This window comes from Balaenoptera musculus, chromosome 8 (genome assembly GCF_009873245.2).
Source record: "Balaenoptera musculus isolate JJ_BM4_2016_0621 chromosome 8, mBalMus1.pri.v3, whole genome shotgun sequence".
Taxonomy (NCBI): Eukaryota; Metazoa; Chordata; class Mammalia; order Artiodactyla; family Balaenopteridae; genus Balaenoptera; species Balaenoptera musculus.
This window is the reverse complement of record NC_045792.1, coordinates 104,926,214-104,947,293: the sequence shown is the minus strand read 5'-3', so window position 1 is coordinate 104,947,293 and position 21,080 is coordinate 104,926,214. Positions and strand designations below refer to the sequence as shown.

Below are 21,080 nucleotides of genomic sequence, written 5' to 3'. Positions count from 1 at the left end.
CACCACCAGGGAAGCCCCTGAGATTTTTCATTTCTGCTATTATATTTTTAATTTTTCCGGGAAACGCTCTTTTTAATAGCCTCCTTTTATCCTCCAGATGTAATAACTTTTCTTATCTCCCTGAAGATACTGATTAAAGTTTATTTGAAGTTTTCTCATGCACAGCCTGCACAGTATCTTCTCTGAGTTCCTTTTCCCCCTCCTGTTTATTATTGTTCCTCTCTTTTATGTTAGAGATTTCCCTCAAATATCTGGCAATTGTTTGTTGTCCGTTGATATTTGTCGTGTTAGGAGCGAGCAGGAAGTTTGACGGAAGTTCTGGGTGACCGAGGGGACTGTAAACTTCGTGGCAGGTTTGCTGGCTACAGATCCTGTCATTGGATGAGTTTCCGCTTCTCGCGGGGGCGTCCGCTGCTCTCCCAGCCGGGTACGGACCTCTCTGCGCATGCTCTGGGCGGAGGTACGGCGGAGACGCTAGTGGAGCTTGGGGACCCGCCCGCGGCTCGCAGGCTGCTAGCCCCGCCCACTGCATGTAGCCAAGGGCGGGAGGCCAGACCAGGCCTGTGCAGCATCAGGCCTACGGCGGCCGGCCTGGATTCCTGATAGAGAGTGATGCCACCAAGTTTGTTTTGCAGCAGTAGGTGCCTGGAAACCCACCGAGTAGGCACTGGGTCGGCTGGGGTAGGAGGAAGCAGCGAGCCTTCTAGAGGTCAGCGCCCCCGATTGTTTGGAGCCTTGTTCTGCAGCAGGGTCATCCCACTGGCCACCCTAAGGCCCTCCCTTAATCCTTTATGCCAACAACCTCAACGCCAGCTCCTACCTCCCCCGCTTCCCCCTGCCCCCCTCCCCCCCCACCCCCCCGCCCCGCATCTTGCCCCTTCCAAGTTCCTGAGCACTGGCCTCTCTCTGCCCAGGACTTTGGATGCTGACCTTGGCCTTCTCTCTTTCCTGGCAAAGTGGGCAGTGAGAGGTGCCACTCAAAGTTCTTCCCTGGGGAGAGCTTCCTTCTCCAGGGCCCTTCAGGGCTGCCCACCTTGGCCGGAGCCAGCAGCCCTGCTGCACAGAGCCCTGGGGAAGCCCAGCTCCTGGTTAGCCCCCAGGGCCCTCCAGGCCGGGTGTGGCAGGTGCAGGCACATTGGCAACGTGAACCACGAACTCCTGCAGTTTCCCGAGTCCCTCACGTGTCCTGGAAGCAGTGCTGTTTGGCACACCATCTCTGACTCGCTGTTCTCATGGGCAACTCAGACTGATCCTCTGGTGCCCCCTGAGTGTTCAGTCTCCTCCAGGGCCCAGAAATGAGCCAGGGACTGTTCCTCAAAGGAGAATGTGTGTGCTCCTGCTTTCCCCCTACAGGATTTCTCCACTCAAGGTAAATGCCTGAGGAAAAGGCTTCCAGTTGCTGTAGCTGGGGTCACCTCTCTGCAGAGGAGACTGAACACATAATGGACAATGGCCAGACCGTGTATGGAAAAAGATCTGACCCACAACCTGCAGCAACCTGCCTGGAAACCGACCTCTTATCTACAATAACCGGACAGGAAGCCAGCCCATTATAGGTCAGACTTGTAGGAAGTCAGACTGCTATCTCTAGGAACAATCCGGAAAGCCAACGATAACCCTTTTAAATAATCATCACCCCAAATGTCCGGGACTTAATAAGTGACAGCTTCCTTAATTTTTATCCCCTTGTCCAACTTAGGACCAACCAGAGGAAGCCAAATCTGCTCCCCTAAGCAGTGACATAGGATGCCCCAACTTCCAGTCAGCCCACCTACAGCTCCCCGGGCCGACAGCCTCCATTCAGGGCACAGCTGAAGTCTCCCTTTTCCCCCATAAAGCTTCTTCACTCTGCCTGCCTTTGAGCCAGCCTTTGGCAGTGGCCGATTCCCTTGCTGGAGCCAGCTCTGAGTATACAGCTTGCTGTCATTTGCTGGTCTTTATTTTCACAGAGGGCAGCTAGAACCAGCTAGGAGGGAAGTGGAGTTTCCAAAAGAGAGGTGAGGGAGGTGCTGAGGTCAGGAGATAGTGGAGTGCAGAAGGTCTCCATCAGTCCGTGGGGGCAGGCCTTTGGGATGCAGTGGACGAGGTGTGCAAGTGCAGTGTGCTCCCAGGCAGGAGTAGGCCTGGCCCGGCTCTGAAACCATCCTTTGCTCTCCCCAGTGGCCAAAGTCACCTAGCCATGGTCTCCAGGTCCAGGTGCTGTCTCCAGGAGAATCTGTCCCACTTTGGCCCTGCAGCCAAATGTCCAGGCCAAGGAGAGGGCTGGGCCCTTTAGTCTCTCTCCGATCACCTCCCTCAGCTTGCGTGTCTTCCTCCACTCCCAGATGAAGACATTTTCTCAGTTCCCCATCACTGACAGCTCTCAGGGGCTGGTCTGGGAGAGCCAGAGGGGCCTACTGTTGGAGTGGGGAGAATACCCCAGAGTCATAGCCCCCTCCCCTTCCCTGATCACCTTCAGAGGCAGGACAAAGTTGGGAGGTGACTGGATTCCGTTAGCCTGAGCTGAGAAAAAAGGATAGATCAGACAGGATGGGTCAGGTTATGCTGCAATAACAAATAACTGTAAAATGCCAGCAGTGTAAAACCACAAGGCCACTGCTCAACCGCACCACGTGTCCTGCTCCATGGTGTCCTTGGAAGTGATTCACCCACTCTGCCCACAGTCCAACATGGCCAGAACATGTTATATGGCCCCTCCCAACTGCAGAGGGGTCAGGGAAGTGTCATTTTCTCAAATATCATCGGTGAGCAATAGAAAAAAGTCTCTTGCAAAGAGGGCTGCACTCTGTTGGCTCAGCCCCATGCTCCCAAAAGGCCTGATCCAGGCCTCCTTGCTCTTTTTCACAGTAGCAAAATCCATTGTGTGTGCACCTAATGTACTTAGGCAGTCTCCTGCTGATGGACACCTGTTCTATTTTCAACCTGTTGTGATCACAAGCAATAATGTAATGATAACCCTGCTGGTGCCTCTATTCACTCTTCGGCAAGTTAAACGTTCTGTGACTCAGTTACCTCATTCATAACTAGGGATAAGAGTACCTACGCAAGGGTGGTGAGGACTAAGGAAGGTAATATACTAAGGCATTTAGTATAATGCCTGGCATCGAAGATACTCCATTAGCTTTAGCAATTATTATCCTTATTTGCAAGGGCAGCTATAGATGGTTCAGGGATACATGCCTCTTAGTTTTGATCCACACTTCCTGAAGCCAATGTCCCCCACGGGCAATGTCTGTTCCAGCCTCTAACCCATTTCCCCAGCCACCTGCCCAAAGGCACTGCTCTCAGCTGTTCCGTGCTCCTGGGGTGCTCCGAGGGTGTTTAGGCATGAACTGAATCATGGCTGCCCTGATGCTGGAGCCATGATTGCTCTGACACCATGAATGGCCCCTAAACTGGGGCTCTGTATGTGGGATGGGTGCAGGTACCCCTCTGCCAACCCACCACCCCTGCAGCGTGCAGGCAGGACACTTTAGTCACTGCAGAGCTGCTTCCCTCTGGGCCCTCAAATAACATTTCCTGGAAGTCTCACCTACTTTGAGTTCTCTCAGCAATAAGAGAGGTTGACTTACTGAGAGGTTCCCTGCTTTGGGCAGGAGGCTCTGATGCTGGGCAAGGCTCCCCAGAGAAGGGTCTGCTCCTCCAGGCTGCACCAAGGGGGCCTCCCACAGGCCCTCCCCTCCAGCCATCCGTGGGAGCCCCGAGAGCCACAACCTGTTTGCACCCCAATGCCTCCCCACTGTGGACACCCCACAGCCAGCTCACCCAGGCTGGGTCATTCTCTTTGCCCAGCTGACAAAGATGGTGAGAGAAGGCAGGAGGCGAGCCGCCTGGATCGCCCAGTGTGGCTCCCATGCCCACGACGCACAAGGAAGAAAGGAGAGCCCCAGCTGAGCAGAAGTGACTGACCCTCCCACCGACCCAGCCCGGGGCTGCTCTGAGCGGCTCAGCTCCTCCCCACGCCCCTCCTCAGCCAAGGGCCCCTCAGCTCCTGCAGTCCTGGATGGAGGCCCTCTGGCAGGTGGCCTGCTGAGAGCAGAAAGCATGTTTATTTAAGTGAGCCTGTCCTCTGTAGACTATGGGGATCTCCAGAGCAGGGACCATGGTTGATTTCTCTTCCTGTTTCTTTCTTTTCTTTTCTCTTTGTTTCTGGAGTTCAGTAAACACAGAGCTGGTTGAGGGCTCCAGGAGGACACTCTGTGTTTCAGGATTCAAGTATCCTGTCCAGCTGCCTGTCCCTCCCCCAAGCCTGAGAGGATCAGGGAGCCCCCTCCCCAGAAAACTCAATGCTCACAGCACTGCTTCTCTCTTGGAAACTTTATTGGTCCTGGGGAAAGGGAAGCAGGCAGCTCCCTGCCTCTTGCTGAGGGTGCCACAAGCCCTCACTGTTTCCTGTTGCCATTGATGGGGCGGTTCACGTGCTCCGGGGAGGCCAGGAAGGCCTGGAGCTTGGGCCGGGCGCTGAGGCAGGCCACGTAGGCTGAGAGCAGGGGGAAAGAGTCCAGGCAGCTGGAGGCCAGGACCTGGTGAATCCGAAGCAAGTCCAGCAGATTGTAGTCGGCAAAGGAGATCTGCAGGGCAGAGAGGGGCAGGGACTCAGTGGGTGTGGGAGGTGTGAGGCAGGGAGCCTGAGCCGGTCCCTTGGTCTGCCCAGCTTTGCTGAACCAATGGCTCACGTGCTCTCTCTGCACCGGTTTGCCATCTGTAAGAAGAGGGTGGTGGGGAAGGGGCGGGACAGGGCCAGCTCACCTGGTTGCCCACGATGAAGGCCTGGCCGCCGTGGTTCTGGGACAGCAGGGTCTCAAAAGGCTTCAGGTGCTGGGGCAGTGCCTTCACATAGTCCTCCTTGCCTGCCTCCTGCCAGAAAGATGCCACTGTGTACCATCCTCCTGACGCTCACGCTGCTGCACGCCCTGCCTCTGCCCCTGCCCCGAGACGTCCCCTCCTGTCTGCCCCATCTCAGTGAATCGCCGCTCACCCAGCCCCCGCCCCTCCTCTCCTCACCCCCCACCCCAGGCCGTTGCCACATCCTGTCCATTTCAGCTGCCGATTCTTCGCTAGTTCACTCTTGCCACGATCGCTCACCAGACTGTTGCAAAAGCCTTGTAGGGTCTTTCCAGATCTCACAGATACCGCCCTGCTTAGACTCCCCAAAGACAGCATCCAAGCCAGCTGGTTCAAGGCCTTCAGGACCTGGGCCTGCTGCCCCCTCCAGCTCCATCTCCTGACACTCTCCCTCCCTCTCTCTCTCTCACACACACACAGGCACACACGCCTTGCCTCTGCTAAACTGGTCCCAAGTCCCTGAATGTGCTCCGTGCCTGATACCTCGTGCACCTGAAAGTGCCAGCACCCCTTCTAGAAGCTGACTGTAGGTGCTCCTCCTCCTGCACCTGGCTCCAGGAAGTGCTCCTGACCTCCGCCAGCTGCGGATCGGGGACCACCTGTGGCTGGATGTCTCCTGTCCTCACGCTGTTCTGCCATTGCCTGCTACTTGACTGGGTCCCTCCCCCAGGCAGGGAGGCCGAGTCTTGTGTCCAATCCATAATGGCTCTTGACCCCCCACCCCCTGCACAGCCAGAAGCAGCCCAAGGGAAGGATCAGTCAGAGCTGCGTGAGGGGTGTTGTGTAGGGTGAGAAGGAAGGCAGCCCCTTTCTTTCATTGTCCTCAGTGACCGTCCCCGTGTCCGTGCTTACGTAGTTTGTGTAGATGAGGGTGCCGTATTTGCAGCGAAGGTCCTCCACGCCGTCATTCACCATGTCCACCAGGGCCGCCTCCCGCTGGTCCTTCCCATACAGCCCTGGGGTGGCGGGAGAGCAGACAGCATGACGGGGCGCCTGACCAGCCACTACAGCCTGACCCACCAGACAGGCCACGTGGCTGCCTGTGAGCCTCCGCCAGGGCGGAGGGAGGAGGATGTGGATGAAGAAAAGGACCATCTGAGTCCATGCTCAGAATTCAGCGGGAGGTGGCCTGCTACGGGGCAAGGATTGCTCGACAGACCCGGGCCTGACCCTAGGCGAGTGAGATAACCTCCACCTGCCTCCGCTCCACAGGGCTGCAGGACAATTTGATTTAAATGGAAGAGGCTCAGGGGGCCAACACTGAGCAGATGCTCAGGAACTCTGACTGATGCCCGCCGACCCCTGCCCCGGACTGGGCCCCCTGCAGCCTCAGGACTCACCGAGGGAGCGGCCCAGGTGACGCAAGATGGCATTGGACTGGTACAGGGTCAGGTCTCCATCCTGGAACTTGGGGAGCTGCCCGTACAGCTGGGGGGAATGCACAGCTCTGTCAGAGGTGCTGAGCTTGGCTGCCCCCACCCTAGTTTTGCCCCCCAGTGCCCAGCCCCTGACCCGGGATACGACAGAAGTACTCACACAGGAGGCCTTGAGTGATGGCCAGGTCTCCATGGTCACCACCTCCTCCTTCCAGCTCTGGTCCTGGTCGGCCAGCAGCATGCGCATGGCCTCGCAGCGCCCTGGGGGAGGGGAGGACGGGGTAGTGGGGATGCGCAGGGACCCCAGCCTCGCAGCGCCCTGGGGGAGGGGAGGACGGGGTAGAGGGGATGCGCAGGGACCCCAGCCTCGCAGCGCCCTGGGAAAGAGCCAAGGAGGTGAGGACTCCTCCGATGATCTCCCAGCACATTGCGGAGGGACGGGCCAGGGCCGGGAAGTTGCTTACTCCAGCAAGGGGCAGCTCCGGGGCACAGGGAAGGCGGAGCTAGTAGCCACGTGATGGAGGGAAAAGGGAGGTTGGGGACTCCCTCAGGTGGGTGAGGGGCGTGAGCTGCTGCAACCTCCAACCTCTGCCTCCCTCCCTCCCCGTCACAGGCCCCTACCTCGAACAGGGAAGTAGACGATGGTGTAGGGCGGCACTGCAGGATGCAGAGAGAAGTCTGTTAGCATCTGGGAGAGGCGTGTTACGGGGGACAGGGCGCCCGCCCGTCCTCCCTGGGGTCGCATCCCCTGTTCTGGGCGCTGTAGGCCCCCCGAGAGCCCCAACTGCTCCCCAAAACCCTGGGAGCCCCCTCGGAATCCCCCTGGGAGCCGCAGACGGCGGGGACTCACTGATGGCGACGCGGACCTCAGCAACAGCGGCGGCGGCAGAACTCCAGCGCCCGCGACGGCGGCCCCGAGCCTTATACGGGTGGGCGCGCCCCGCTCCGGCCCGCCCCACCGTGCTGAGTCACCGCGCCGGCTGCGAGCCGCTCCCCCGCCCCTCAACCCCGCCGCGCAGCCAGTCCCAGCCGGTTGCATCCGATTGCCGGACTTCCTGCCGGGGCTAATGGGCTCACAGCTAGGGCTGGGTTCCAGAACCTTACAGAGGCCTGAGAGAGCGCGCAGTCCAGCCCCTTCCCCTGCTGGGGTCGCAGACCCCAGAGACACAAACCCTTGCGTGTAGACACTCGTTCCCAGATGCTGTACAAAGACGGACACACCCCCTGTGCACCTACGCGCGCACACTCAACTCACACCCCAAGCTGGATTTTCAGACCCATCCGCTGTTTGGAGTACCCCGCTGCTTCCTTCTTACTTTTTTTCCTCTAAATTACCTTATTTCTTCAACTCAGATACGCTTACCTTCACAGGAAACCTGTTTCACTCCGCTACGTGGAAGCGGGCACCACTTGTGATAAGTAGGCATGGTAAAAATCACGGCAGGAGAACGATATGGTTTTTGAAATCTATCTAGGCAATGGGACACTGGACCCTCCCTTTTCAAAAGTATCCCTGGCAAGGTTACACATTTCTGGCACGGTAACACCAAGCTGGTCACCGTCTTTCAGTCCCATCAGGATTGAGGGCAATTTTAAAGGATTCCAGGACGAGCACCAACGCTGTTGAATCCCCATCTGTCCACCGGGCAACCCCTTTCTGGGGGTTCAGGCCCTACTCTGGGTCCCCCCCATGGCAGTGATGGAGAAAGCTTCAGTGAGGGTTGTCCAGGCGGTATTTCATCAAGACCCCTCTCCCTCCCCCAGAGCTGGCTGAGAGGGCTGAGACTGCAGGGAAGCCAGGCCCCACATGGGGCCTGGGCTGGGCCCCGGGCAAGTTCTCCAAACACATCCAGGTGGAAGCTTCTGGACTTGGTGACTGTGTGGGGAAGGAGGCCTCCAGGGAGACCGAGATTGGGAACCCGGGAGGAGAGGCAGGCACTGGGAGGACATCGTATGTCCCGTGTTGGACCTAGTGAGTCCAGACGTCTGTGGGATTGGCAGGGAGGAGGGGGCGTCTAGAGGCAGAAAGAAAACCCAGGCAGGAGTTCGGCGGAGTCAGGAGAACCACGCTCCTGCTCAAGGACCACTGCTCTTCTCCTTTCTTCACTATTGACATCTCCTACACCACCCAGCCCTCCCCACCCCAGCAGTGATTCTTCAGGGGCGATGCAAAGCTTGAAAAACACCGTCAATTTATTACTTTCTAAGTGGATAATGAAACGGTCATTTCCTGACTGCACCCTCTGGGACTGGTGCAGGCAAAGGTGGTGCAGGAAAAGGTCATACAGGCACTGTTCTGAGGCAGACAGTTCTGGACCCAGGGAGGGCTGGGCCAAGCCCGCAGCAAGTGCCTGGGCCTTAGAACAGGCTCCAGATTCCCGCCCAGGGGGCCAGGACTTAGGGTCTCCGCCCCTCCCCCATTCACAACCCTCTTCCCTCAGGTCCCGCCAGCACCCTTTTTATCCCTTAACACACAAAACCCTTTTCCTCTTTTTCTTCCAGAAGAGCTTCCTTTGCTCCTTTGACCTAAGCAAAAAGCAACCTGAAATTTGCCTTCCCCAGTTCTGAACGTCTGGTATTCAATGAGCTACAAAGAGCAAAGAAAAAAATAAAGGAAAGAAACAGTTGCAATGTTATATCAAAAAATAACCTGAACAGTTCCCTTCCTGCCACATTCTCTCTTTGCAGCAAATTCCACAGCCCTGACAAAGACAACACGCCCCCATCTCCAAAGACACACTCACACAACCCTTTCACACACTGTCACACACATTCAAACACACCTGCACACACACACGCAAAATGATAGGAACTGAAGTCTCACCAGGCAACACTGAGGCCTCCCCTCTGAGCTCTCCAGGGCCTAACAGGGACAGCCAGACCTCAGGGTCTTCCTGTGTAGGCAGGGTGCTAGGTCTGGGCAATTGAAGGGGAGGGGAGGGGAGGGGAGGGGGGGAAGTGGAGGAGGGGGGTGGCCCTGGCTGGTGTTCCCCTCCCCCACCCGTCCTGCTGTGGCCCCAGCTCCAGGTCTCTGTCCCTTTCCCATCGCTCTGAGTAGACATTAGCCCAACTCAACCTCCCTGATGGCCCTGGGGTGTGCAGGAGCATTTACCTACTCCCAACCTCCATCCCTGTGCCCTGTGGGCCATCAGAGACCTCCAGGGTTCATTTTAGCTTGTCTTGTCCCTCTCTCTTCCCACAGCAAGGTTGCAGGGCAGTCCTGGACTGTTCCTGCATGCTGGACCACGGCACAGGGTGTGTGTGTGTGTGTGTGTGTGTGTGTAGCACGCTTGCTTCTCAGATTCTAGTCCATTGTCATTGCTAGTCCGTGCTGGTCCTGCCCACGCCATTTGTTTAGTTAGTTAGTTAGTTCTATGTTCCCTTTATCCCCACATTCCATTCTCACTTCCTGTGGGAATAGTGGGACTGCTGCGTCCCAGGTATGTGAACACTTGAGTTGCATAAGTAGCGCCAGGTTGCCTTCCCCAACGGCTGCACCAGCCCACCCCACAGCCCAGCTACTCTTCCAACCTACTCCAGCCCCACGTGCCCCCAAGACGTGGCATTAGCAGCTTTGGAATGTTCGCCAGTCGAATTGGTATAAAGTTGTTCTAAATGGCGTCTCTCATTACTAAGATTTTGCATCAGCTCCTCATGTGCTCCTTGGATTTTGCTTTCCTCTTCCGGGAATTGCCTCTTCCTACCTTGACCATTTTCTAGTTGATTTGCAGGAGTTCTTCGTTTATTCGAGATTTTAATGTTTTGGCTTCAAACATTACAAATACCTTCTCCAATTCTGTCCACCTTCTCTCTTTACTTTGTCCTGGGTGTCTTTCATTAAACAGTGTCGTCAAATTCATCAGGAGGTTTTTTGGGGGGAGGGGGGCGGTGGAGTGGTTGTGTTTTGTGCTTTCGAAACTTTGTTTAAAAGTCTTTTATTACTGGGGACTTCCCTGGTGGCGCAGTGGTTAAGAATCCGCCTGCCAATGCAGGGGACACAGGTTCAAGCCCTGGTCCGGGAAGATCCCACATGCCGTGGAGCAACTAAGCCCGTACACCACAGCTAGTGAGCCTGCACCCTAGAGCCCGCAAGCCACAACTACTGAGCCCACGTGTCACAGCTACTGAAGCCCACGCACCTAGAGCCTGTGCTCCACAACAAGAGAAGCCACCACAATGAGAAGCCCATGCACCGCAAGGAGTAGCCCCTGCTCACCGCAACTAGAGAAAAGCCCATGCGCAGCAATGAAGACCCAACGCAGCCAAAAATAAATTTAAAAAAAAAGTCTTTGATTACCGCATGTTTTAATGATAGGAGAGAATATATGGAACATTTATACCTACGTAACTTATAAGAGGCAATATTTTCTAGTTAGGTAGCATAGCTTGGGGATTAATAATAAAAACAAAAACAAAGTCTTTAATTACTGCCCTGAATCACAACAATATGCTCCTATGTTGTCTTTTATTAACTTTATCAAGTTACTTTCACATTCACACCATTAATCCATCTAGAGGCCACCTTGCACATGCTGTCAGGTAGGAATCCACCTCCCCAACACCATCTACTGAACGTTTTGACCTACATGTTAAGCTCCTGAAGGTATTGGGTCTGCCTGTCAGTTCTCTGTTCTCTTCTGTGTCTGTCTGTTCCTGCGCCAGTACCATAATTTTTTTTTATTACTACGGTCTTATAAATGTGGTAGGAAAAAATCACACCCTCCTTCCTCCTCCCGCCTCCCCTTCCCCCTTCCCCTCTCCCTCCTCCTCCTCCTCCTCCTCCTTCTTTGAAGTTTTTCTTAGCTCTTTATGGATCTTTATTCATCGCTAAAAATGCTACCGTGAATTTATCAAATTTCTCCAAAAACTCCAACTGGAATTTTGATTAGGACTGCATCACATTTCGAGATGAATTTGGAGAGAACTCACATCTTTGTAACTTTGTCATCTTACACTACATTATGATCTATTTGTCTACTTATTCAGATTCTCTTCTATATCCTTTATTAAAATTTTCTACCAAGAGGTTTTACATATTCTTATATGTTACAGATACTTTGTATCTAGCAACATAACTAAGATCCGTTTTTTAATTGGGTATTAGAGATGCAGAGAAATTCTAGAAATACTATTGATTTTGTAGGTTTCTATCTAGCAATGTTGCTGAAATCTTATTGATTCTAATAGTCTGTTGATTCCAAAGGGCCTTCTAAATGAATGCTCACATCATATGCAAATAATGAGAATTCTGCTTCTGATCTTAAAGAGATATGTGGGCATGAATGAAGAAGGGACTGCCTTAACCAAACCCCCATTTCTCTCATGGCTTGGGGTGGCCTCTCCCCTGGTCAGGGTGTCTGGGCTGGGGGTTAAGGGCTATTATGTATAATGTTTGCTGTGAATTTTTGGCATGGAAGCTGCATGAGTTCAAGAAGTTCCGTTCTATCCCTAGTTTAGTAAGAATTTGTATCATAAATAAATAACAAATCTTTTTTTTAAAGAGACATTATTCTTATTATTTGGCTGCGTCGGGTCTTAGTTGCAGCACGTGGGATCTTCGTTGACGCGTGCGGGCTTCTCTCTAGTTGCTCAGTAGTTGCCCCATGGCACGTGGGATCTTAGTTCCCTGACCAGGGTTGAACCCGCATCCCCTGCACTGGAAGGCAGATTTTTTAACCACTGGACCACCAGGGAAGTCTCAATAACAAATCTTATTAAATGCTTTTCCTACATTGCTTGATGTTATCACATTGTGTTTCTCCTTTATTTTTATTAGTGTAGAGAATTATAGTGATGCGTTTTCTAATGAATTCCTAGAATACTTGATCATGATGTATTATTTTTAATACAATATTGTGTTTTTCATTTAGGACTTTTAACATCTATGTTCACAAATGAAATGAGCATGTGATTTTCTTGTTTTGTCCTCATCTGGTTTTAGGAATTAAAACATCACCAGCCTCATAACATTTTCTGGGAAACTTTCCCTGGTTTTCTATTATCTGGAATAACTTGTAAAAAAAAAAAAAAGAAATTATTCACATCTTCTCTTTATCCTTGATTAGTTTTGTAAAAAAAAAAAAAAATCTGCTATCTTATGCAGAAACGGCTTTTGTTTTTATTAATGTTCTCTATTTTCCTTTGGGTTTTGTTTGCTATTTTTCTCTTTATTATTTCTGGGATTTGAAAATTTCTTTTGTTATGCTTTCCCAACTTTGTGAGTTCAATGATTTGCTCATTTATTCTCAGCTTTTTTTATTTCCTGATAAATATATTTGAAGTTATATTTTTTCCTTAATGTACTCTTTAGCTGTGTTCCACCACTTTCAACACGTAATGTTTCTGTTCATTCAATGATACATATTTCTTCATTCTTGCCATGATTTCCTAATTAGCTCAAGGATTATTTAATGATATATTCTTTAATTTCTAAACATAAAGAACTTTTAAGCTATCTTTGTTTGAGTACTAATTCTTAGATAATTTTTATCAATTTCAGTTGGGAGAAGCTTCTCTCCATTTTGTTTTTAATTTCTAATTTTATTACATTATGGTCAGAGAATATAATGAGAATATAATGAGTATTTATCCACTGTAACTTACTGAAGTTTTATTTATGGTCTAGACCATAGCTTGTTTTTGTAAATGTTCAGAGGTACTCCCCCCAAAATCCATTTTCTGTTGGGTGTAGATAATTGTTCATCCCTTTGACGTTTGTGTTTATTCTTTTTGTATGTTCTATCAATACATGAGAGACATACGGTATTATTGTTGTTTTATCTATAGCTTCCTGCAGTTCTATCAGTTTTCACTTGATATCATGTGAAGCTTTATTGTTAAGTGTATATATCTTCTTTGTCTATTGTACCTTTTATGAGTTTATAACATCCGTGTTTGTCCATTGTGATTTTCAGCCTTGAATTAAATTTTTTCACATGTTAAGATTCCCACCCTGGCTTTCTTTTAAGGTATGTTCATGTCGTAGATCTTTTTCTATCCTTTTACTTTTTAATATTTCTGTACCTAGAAATTAACACAACATTGTAAATCAACTATACTTCAATTTTTTAAAATAAATAAATAAAATGGAATGTTATTCAGCCTTAAAAAATTTTTCTGTACCTTTAAAAAATTGAAGCAATTTATATTCAGTAAAATGCTCAGATTTTTTAAGTGTACAATATGATGCATTTTGATAAATACAGGTACTCATGTAACCACCAGCCAATCAAGTTACAGAACATGCCCACCACCTTGGGAGTCCCCGGGCCCCTTCCACTTCACCCTCACACTCTGTAGACAATGGTGCTTTGTTTTCTGTCACCATAGATAGTTTTGGCTCTTCTTGAAATTCACCTAAATGCAGTCAATCAGTAAGTATCTAGTTTCTTTCACACAACATAACATTTAAATTTTTTTTATATGAAGGAATGCTTTACACTTAGTTAAATTTGTCCTTTTGAGTACACAGTTTTATGAATTGGACAAAAGCCATCATTTCAATGAAGATATAGAACATTTTTATCATCCAGAAAGTTCCCTTGTGTTCCTTTGTGGTCAGCCCCTCCTACCTTTAGCCCCTGGCAACCACTGATCTGCTTTCTTTCCCTATAGTTTTGTCCTTCTTCAGAGCGTCATAGAACTGGAATCATACAGTATATAGCATTTTGAGTCTGGCTTTTTTCACATTGGCATGACACATTTGAGATTCATTCATGCTCTGTGTGTATCCGTGGTTCTCTTCTTTTTATTGCTGAAGAGTATTTCGTTGTATGGCTCTACCGTAGTTTATCCAGTCGCCACTCAAAGGGCACTGGGTTCTTGATGATTAAGAATAAAGCTGCTTTAAAAACTTGCTTGCAGGCTGTTATATGAACATAAGTTTTCATTTGTCTTGGGTAAATATCTAGGAGAAGGATTGCTGAGTCATATGGTAAGTGTATGTTTAACCTTGTAACACATTGCCAAAGCGTTTTCCAGCATGGCTGTGCCATTTACACTCCCACCAACAGAGTATGTAAGAAATCCGATTGCTCTCAATCCTCACTAGCACTTAGCGTTGTCAGCTTTTCGCCAAGATGTTCTAATAGGTTTGTAATGTTAATTCATTGTGGTTTTTAATTTGCATTCTTCTAATGACTAATGATGTTGAATGTATTTTCATGTACTTATTTGCCATCCATACATCTTTGTTGAAGTGTCTGTTCAAATCTTTTGCTCATTTTTACTTGGATTGTTTGTTTTCTTATTACTGAGTTTTGAGAATTCTCATATACTCTGGATATGAGTCCTTATCAGGTATAGGTTTGCAGATATTTTCTCCCCATTTATGGTTTGTTTTTTCATTTTCTTAACAGAGGCTTTTTTTTAATTTTGAAGTTTTTTATTTTGATGAAGTAAAATTTAGCAATTTTTTTCTTTTATGGATCATGTTTTTTGGTGTTTTATCTTAGGAATCTTTGCCTAACACAAAAAGATTTATGTTATGCTTTCTTCAAGAAATTTTATAGTTTGAGGTTTTATACTTATGTCTGTGATCCATTTTGAATTTTATAAATGATGTAAAGTATAGGTTGAAGTTCATTTTTTTGCATATGTACAATTGTTGATGTCCAGTTGTTCCAGCACCATTTGTTGAAAAGACTATCCTTTCTTCACTGACTTGCCTTTGTAACTTTATCAAAAATCACTTGACCAAAAAAAAAAAAAAAAAAAAAATCACTTGACCATATATGTGTGGGTCCACTTCTGGACCCTCTATTCTGTTCTGTTAATCTATATATCAATCCTTTCACCAATGCCTCACTATATTTATTTCTGTAGTTTTATAACTGCTTGAAATCAGGTAATGTGAGTCCTCTAACTTTGTTCTTTTTCAAAATTGTTCAGGCTATTCTAGTTCCTTTGCTTTTCCATATAAATTTTAGAATCAGTTTGGGATTATTGTTGAGATTATGTTTAATCTCTAATTCAATTTAGGGAAAGCTGACATTTTAACAATATTGGTACATCACTTCATTTATTTAGATCTTGTTTAATTTCTCTCAGCAATGTTTTGTAGTTTCATAGCACATGTCCTGCATAAAATTTGTTAAATTTATCTCTATTTAATGTTTTTGGATGCTACTGTGAATGATACATTTCAAATTTTATTTTCCAATTTTTTTGCTAGTATATACAAACACAATAAATTTTTTTATATTGACTTTGTATTATGTTACCTTGTAAAATTCACTTTTAAAATTAGTAGCTTTTTAAAAAAATAAATTTATTTATTTTATTTATTTTTATTTTTGGCTGCGTTGGGTCTTCGTTGCTGCGTGCACGCTTTCTCTAGTTGTGGTGAGTGGGGGTTACTCTTTATTGCGGTGTGCAGGCTTCTCATTGTTGCGGAGCACGGGCTCTAGGTGCACGGGCTTCAGTAGTTATGGCACACGGGCTCAGTAGTTGTGGCTCACAGGCTCTAGAGCACAGGCTCCGTAGTTGTGGCACACGGGCTTAGTTGCTCTGTGGCATGTGGGATCTTCCCGGATCAGGGCTCGAACTCATGTCCCCTGCATTGGCAGGTGGATTCTTAACCACTCCACCACCAGGGAAGCCCTAAAATTAGTAGCTTTCTTAAGCTTTTTTAAAATTTGGAATTTTTTAAATTTCCTTTTATAATCTTAGTTACTAGCATATAGACTTACAATTGGTTTTTGTATATAGACCCTATACTCTGTGATCTTGCTATACTCATTTATTAGTTCAGGTTGTTTTATAGATTCTGTAGGGTTTTCCATATTGTGTCATCTGTGAATGAAGACAGCTTTACTTTTTATTTTAAATGTGTATAGAATAAACTACATATATATACACCTATCTCCTTTCATTTTCCTGGGTATTCTGAAAAACTACATTTCCCAGACTCCATTGCAGTTAGGTTGAGGCCATGTGACTGAGTTCTGGATAATAGAATGTGGGCAGAAGTGATGTATGCCACTTTAGGCATGGCTATAAATTGTCCCACACAATCATTCTTTTTTTTCCCACACAATCATTCTTGTTACTGGTCACTTTCTTTATTCTTTGGTTTGGTGATTGATAGGACCCCAAGAAAGCCCCCAAAAAACAGTAGAACCACAGATGGAAAAAGCTTGGATCCCTGAGTCACTGCCTGGAGTAGAACACCCCAGGATTGCAGCTCAATCTACATTAGACTGTGATGTGAGGGAGAAAGAAACGTTTATTTTGTTAAGCCAAAGAGATTTGCGTGTTTGTTTGTTACCATCGATTAGCTTACCTTGACAAATACTGAGAGTATCTTTAGACAACTATTATTAAATATTTAAAAGAAAATCTAACTTGACATTATGTTTCAATTGGTGAATATAACCTATTTACATTTATTGTAATTCCTGTTGAGTTAGGATTTAGTTTTGCCATCTTATTTTCTTTTCCTTGATATTTTTAAACACATTTTCCTCTTGTTCTTATGATAGTTGCTCTTAACCTAAGAGACTTGGTAGGAGGAAGATATAAATATTGATAAGTTTAGGAAATCAATAAGGGTATATAAAAGTATCAACATCTATACCTTCCCTACACCAAGACTCTTAGTCCTCCTTTCCCCCATAATGTTGATATTACCTAGAACTTTAATTCTGGGTTATAATGGATATATGGCCTCTTTTTCTTTTCTTTGTCCCTAGCTTTTTAAAAAGATGACAAAAAAACTTTATAAAGTTATTCAGTCATCTTTGGTTCCACATGCCCTGCAACATCTCTTGTATGTTTCTTTTCTTACTTGAGCACTTCCTCCCAAAGCATTTTCACTATGAATCTTCATGTAGCAAACCCTCTGAGGCCTTGCATGCCTGAGCATGTTGCCATTACACCCTCATATTTACATACTAATTTGGCTGGATATAAAACTCCGAGTTCAATTTTTTTCCTTTAACATTTAAAAAATATTGTTATTTAGTCTACCTGCATCCATTGTTTCTACTGAGAAGTCTATGTCAAATGGAATAACGTTCTTTTGCAAATGATCTCTTTCTTCTCTCTGGAAGCTTTTATAATTTTCTTTTTTCACCTCAGATATCCTTTAATTTCACTCTAATTGTCTAGGTTTGGCACTCTTGGTTTCCAAACTAGCTCTCTGGTTTGGCGTACTCAGCTCTTTTAGCCTGAGGTTGATCAGCTTTCTTTTCTTTAATTCTGAGAAATGTATCTTCATTATTTCTTCCAAGATTTCCTCCTCTCCATCTGTTTTTTTTTTTTTTCTTGGCTGTGCTGTGTGGCATGAAGGATCTTAGTTCCCCAACCAGGGATCGAACCCTCAAACCCATGCCCCCTGCAGTGGGAGTGTGAAGTCTTAACCACTGGACCACCAGGGAAGTCTCTCCTCCTCCTCATCTTTATTTTTCTCTCCTTCTGGGACTTGTATTTTCTGGATAATTGTCCTTCTATTCTATCCTCTGTATTCCTTCACTGTCATTTATATTTTTTCCTTTTTAGCTTTCCAGAGAGAATGCTCTACCTGATCTCTCCCTCATCATTTCATCCTTCATCATATGATTCACCCCATCTTTTATGGCTTTTCTCAATGATTGTTTTTATATATAATAATATTTCTCTTTGTTTCTTTTTGCCATTTCCTGTTTTGTAATGTCAGTAACTTTTCTTATATTCTTGTATATTTTTCTTACGTGTATTCTCTGTCTGTGTGGTCCACTAATTCTGCTTCAGATGATCTATTTGTCTTCTGAGATGTCTCCTCCAGGGCCTGTGAGATCATGTCCCCTGGTGGAATTTGTCATTTTGTCTGGTAATATGCCAGCCTATGGTTTCAAGGAGAGCAAAGGAGACGAGCCCCAGGCACCACCAGACCACAGCCAACTTCCCTTCCTTTGCTATCATCTGAGGTCAGAGCTTCCCTTCAGATCCTTGGGGAAGCACATTGATAGGGGTGGCTTCCAGGTTCTAATGAGCCCCCCCCCCCAGGGGCTTGTGGGGAAGTATGGAAGGGAGAAAGCCCAAGGCCAGAGGGGTCCACTCTTCTCCCCAAAGCCTCACCCAGCAAGAGTTTTGCAGCCCTGATATAACCCTGGTGAAGCCTGCACTAAAGTTGGGGTAGAGCACTGACAGCCCTGACAACTCCAGGAGTGGTGAGAACCAAGTGCACACTGCTCCCCTTGGATATCTTTTTATTTCCCCTCCAGTCACACTCAGCCCCTGCCCTCACCCCACACATGCACACACACTTACACACATGCACACACATGAATACACACCCACCCACATGCATCTATATGAACACACACACCTGCACACATGCACAGGCACACATGCACACACACGTCCTGTACACAGACACACACAAGTTCAAAACAGCTATCATTCTCCTGAAGGGGGTATGGCTCACTTGTTTTGTTTAATTTTGTTTTTTCCTGAAATTCTCACTCCTCTTTGAAGTTTCTTCAGGATTCGTATCAGAGGGGGAGCCCACAGCATGTGTTCCTTCACCATCTAAACCAAAGTTTGGCCCACTATGGACCTCAGGTCATCACCTGCTTTTATGAATACACGTTCTACTGGAAGCCAGTCACTCATTCATTTACATAGTATCTACGTCGGCTTTTGTGCTACAAGGACAGAAACAGATAATTGCAGCCGAGACTATGTGGTCCTCAAAGCTCAAGATACTTGCTATTTGCCCTTTGCAGAAAAGTCTTGCCAACCCTTGACGTAGACCAAGGTCCCAAGCCCCAGCTTCCTGGAGCAGCTAGACTTCCAGTGTCATCAATTTTACCTTCACCAAGAGAGTTGCCATGGAGCCCACCATAGCAACGCCCTATCATCCCCTTTCAACACCCAGCACCTCCCTGCCATCCTGGCACTATCGGTGATTCCAGTCCAGGGTGGGAGCCGCTGAGAGCTCCTGGAACATCTCCCAAGGCTGAGCTGGGCACCCCTCGCAGTTCTCTCACCACCTCAGAGCATATGCCCGGTTTCTGAGCTAGCTGCACACCTCTGGGTGCCAGCAGACAGAGCTTTCTTTCTTTCCACCCTTATTGAATGCGTTCCATTGAAGGAGTCCTTCTCTCTCCCTGGAAGAAATCAAGGGCACATCCATAGCTTAACTATGAAGTCATAAAAGCTCTTCCAGGCACCTTGGGGTCATTGAACGGTCTGGTCCAGTGTCATCTTCAAAGTCGTGAACTCATCCAACTTGGAGCTTCACTGAACCCCAGCTTGGGTCAGACCCTGGCTTGGAAGCTGGAGGTGGGAGGGAGTAGCCTCCTCTACCGTATTCTAGCTGCTCTTCGCTCACCACCTCCAAGAGTAAGGTTTAGGGGCCGGAGATATACTCCAAAGAATTTCTCACTCTCTGTCTCTTTCCCTTCAACAATTTTATGGGCTTGAGATGAGTGATGAGCTAACGGTGGCCAAATAGGTTAGTTGGTCTCTTAGCATGTCCTGTGTGGGTGGTCCAGCACGTCACACATATGTGGGGATACTTGGCAAGCATCATATCATTCCCAACATTTGGACCAGCCACAGCTGAGACAAGAAACTGGTTTTACTGTCTTGTAATTCAGAACTCCAAGAACAGCCAGGGCTCCTCCTAAAAATCAAGGATTCCTTGCCGTGTTCCAAATGCCTGGGTGGGTCCCACTGAAGGTTCCACTCAGGAACTGGGGGTTGGCTCTGCCCTTCATCAGTGAATCTGGGTCTGAAAACTGGTTCAGGTCTGCAAACTGGACAAGGGGTGTGACCTTTTTGGGACCAACCGTCCACAGCCCCAATCACCTACCCTTGATTTCTTCGGGTGGTCCAGACTGGGCAATAATCATGTTGGCTGACCATTTGTTTTGCCCCTAGAAGCACTGAGTACTAATAACCATCAAAATATCTCTATATATAGAAAACAAACTTATGGTTACCAAAGGAGAAGGGGGGTAGGAGGGATACTGGAAAATAATCTGGAAAAGGACATATATTTTGGGTTGGCCAAAAAGTTCGTTCAGTTTCAAGTAAAAATAAAAGACACATTTTTCATTTTCACCAAGAACTTTATTTTATTTTATTTTTATTTTGGCTGCTTTGGGTCTTCGTTGCTGCGTGCGGGCTTTCTCTAGTGGTGGAGAGCAGGGGCTACTCTTCGTTGCGGTGTGCCGGCTTCTCATTGCTTTTGTTGCAGAGTACAGGCTCTAGGCACGGCTCGCAGCCTCAGGCATGCGGGCTCAGTAGTTGTGGCTTGCGGGCTCTAGAGTGCAGGTTCAGTAGTTGCGGTGCACAGCCTTAGTTGCTCCGCGGCATGTGTGATCTTCCCGGGCCAGGGATCGAACCCGTGTGCCCTGCTTTGGCAGGCGGATTCTTAACCGCTGCGCCACCAGGGAAGTCCCTTACCAAGAACTTTACTGAACGATGTATTCACTAACTGAACGAACTTTTTGGCCAACTATATATATATATACATATATATATATATATATATATATATATATACATATATATATAAAATCTTTGCTGTATACCTGAAACTAACACAATATTGTAAATCAACTATAGTTCAATTAAAAAAAAAAGAAATAATAAGAGCTCAGATGTTACCAAAAAATAAAATAAAATCAGACCACTTTGGTTTTTGTTTCTTGGTCATTTTTTTTCTTCCACAGAAGGAAAGCAATGAGATTTAACATTTCCATGGAAGGAAATTAGTGATCATGTTGGTAGATTCCTGGATTCCTGTAAGAACTATGTGTTTCCTGCAGTTTAGATCCAATAGTTTGATTGTAAGACTTGTTCGGAGCATAACCTATTGTGTACGTGAGGCAGGGAGGGAAAATCCCACTTCTTTCCAGACTTTTGAGA

The 21,080-nt window shown here is 47.4% G+C and overlaps 1 protein-coding gene across 1 annotated transcript; it reads right to left on the bottom strand.

Annotated features, from left to right (window-relative positions):
- Window positions 1-4,299: 4,299 nt before the first annotated feature.
- On the bottom strand, window positions 4,300-7,190 carry LOC118900275 (glutathione S-transferase P). Its single transcript, XM_036862708.1, has 7 exons — window positions 7,072-7,190; window positions 6,843-6,878; window positions 6,382-6,482; window positions 6,186-6,273; window positions 5,698-5,801; window positions 4,750-4,857; window positions 4,300-4,571 (listed from the first exon to the last, which is right to left on the bottom strand). Coding segments are annotated over exons 1-7 (627 nt in total). The 5' UTR covers window positions 7,073-7,190; the 3' UTR covers window positions 4,300-4,382.
- Window positions 7,191-21,080: the final 13,890 nt, after the last annotated feature.

Bases quoted from the DNA above. Each gene is read 5' to 3' on its own strand.
- LOC118900275 (XM_036862708.1), bottom strand. The intron at 5,802-6,185 runs GTGAGTCCTGAG...CCGCCACCCCAG, and splicing joins TCACCTGGGCCGCTCCCTCG to GGCTGTATGGGAAGGACCAG. The intron at 4,572-4,749 runs GTGAGCTGGCCC...TCTGCCCTGCAG, and splicing joins CCTTCATCGTGGGCAACCAG to ATCTCCTTTGCCGACTACAA.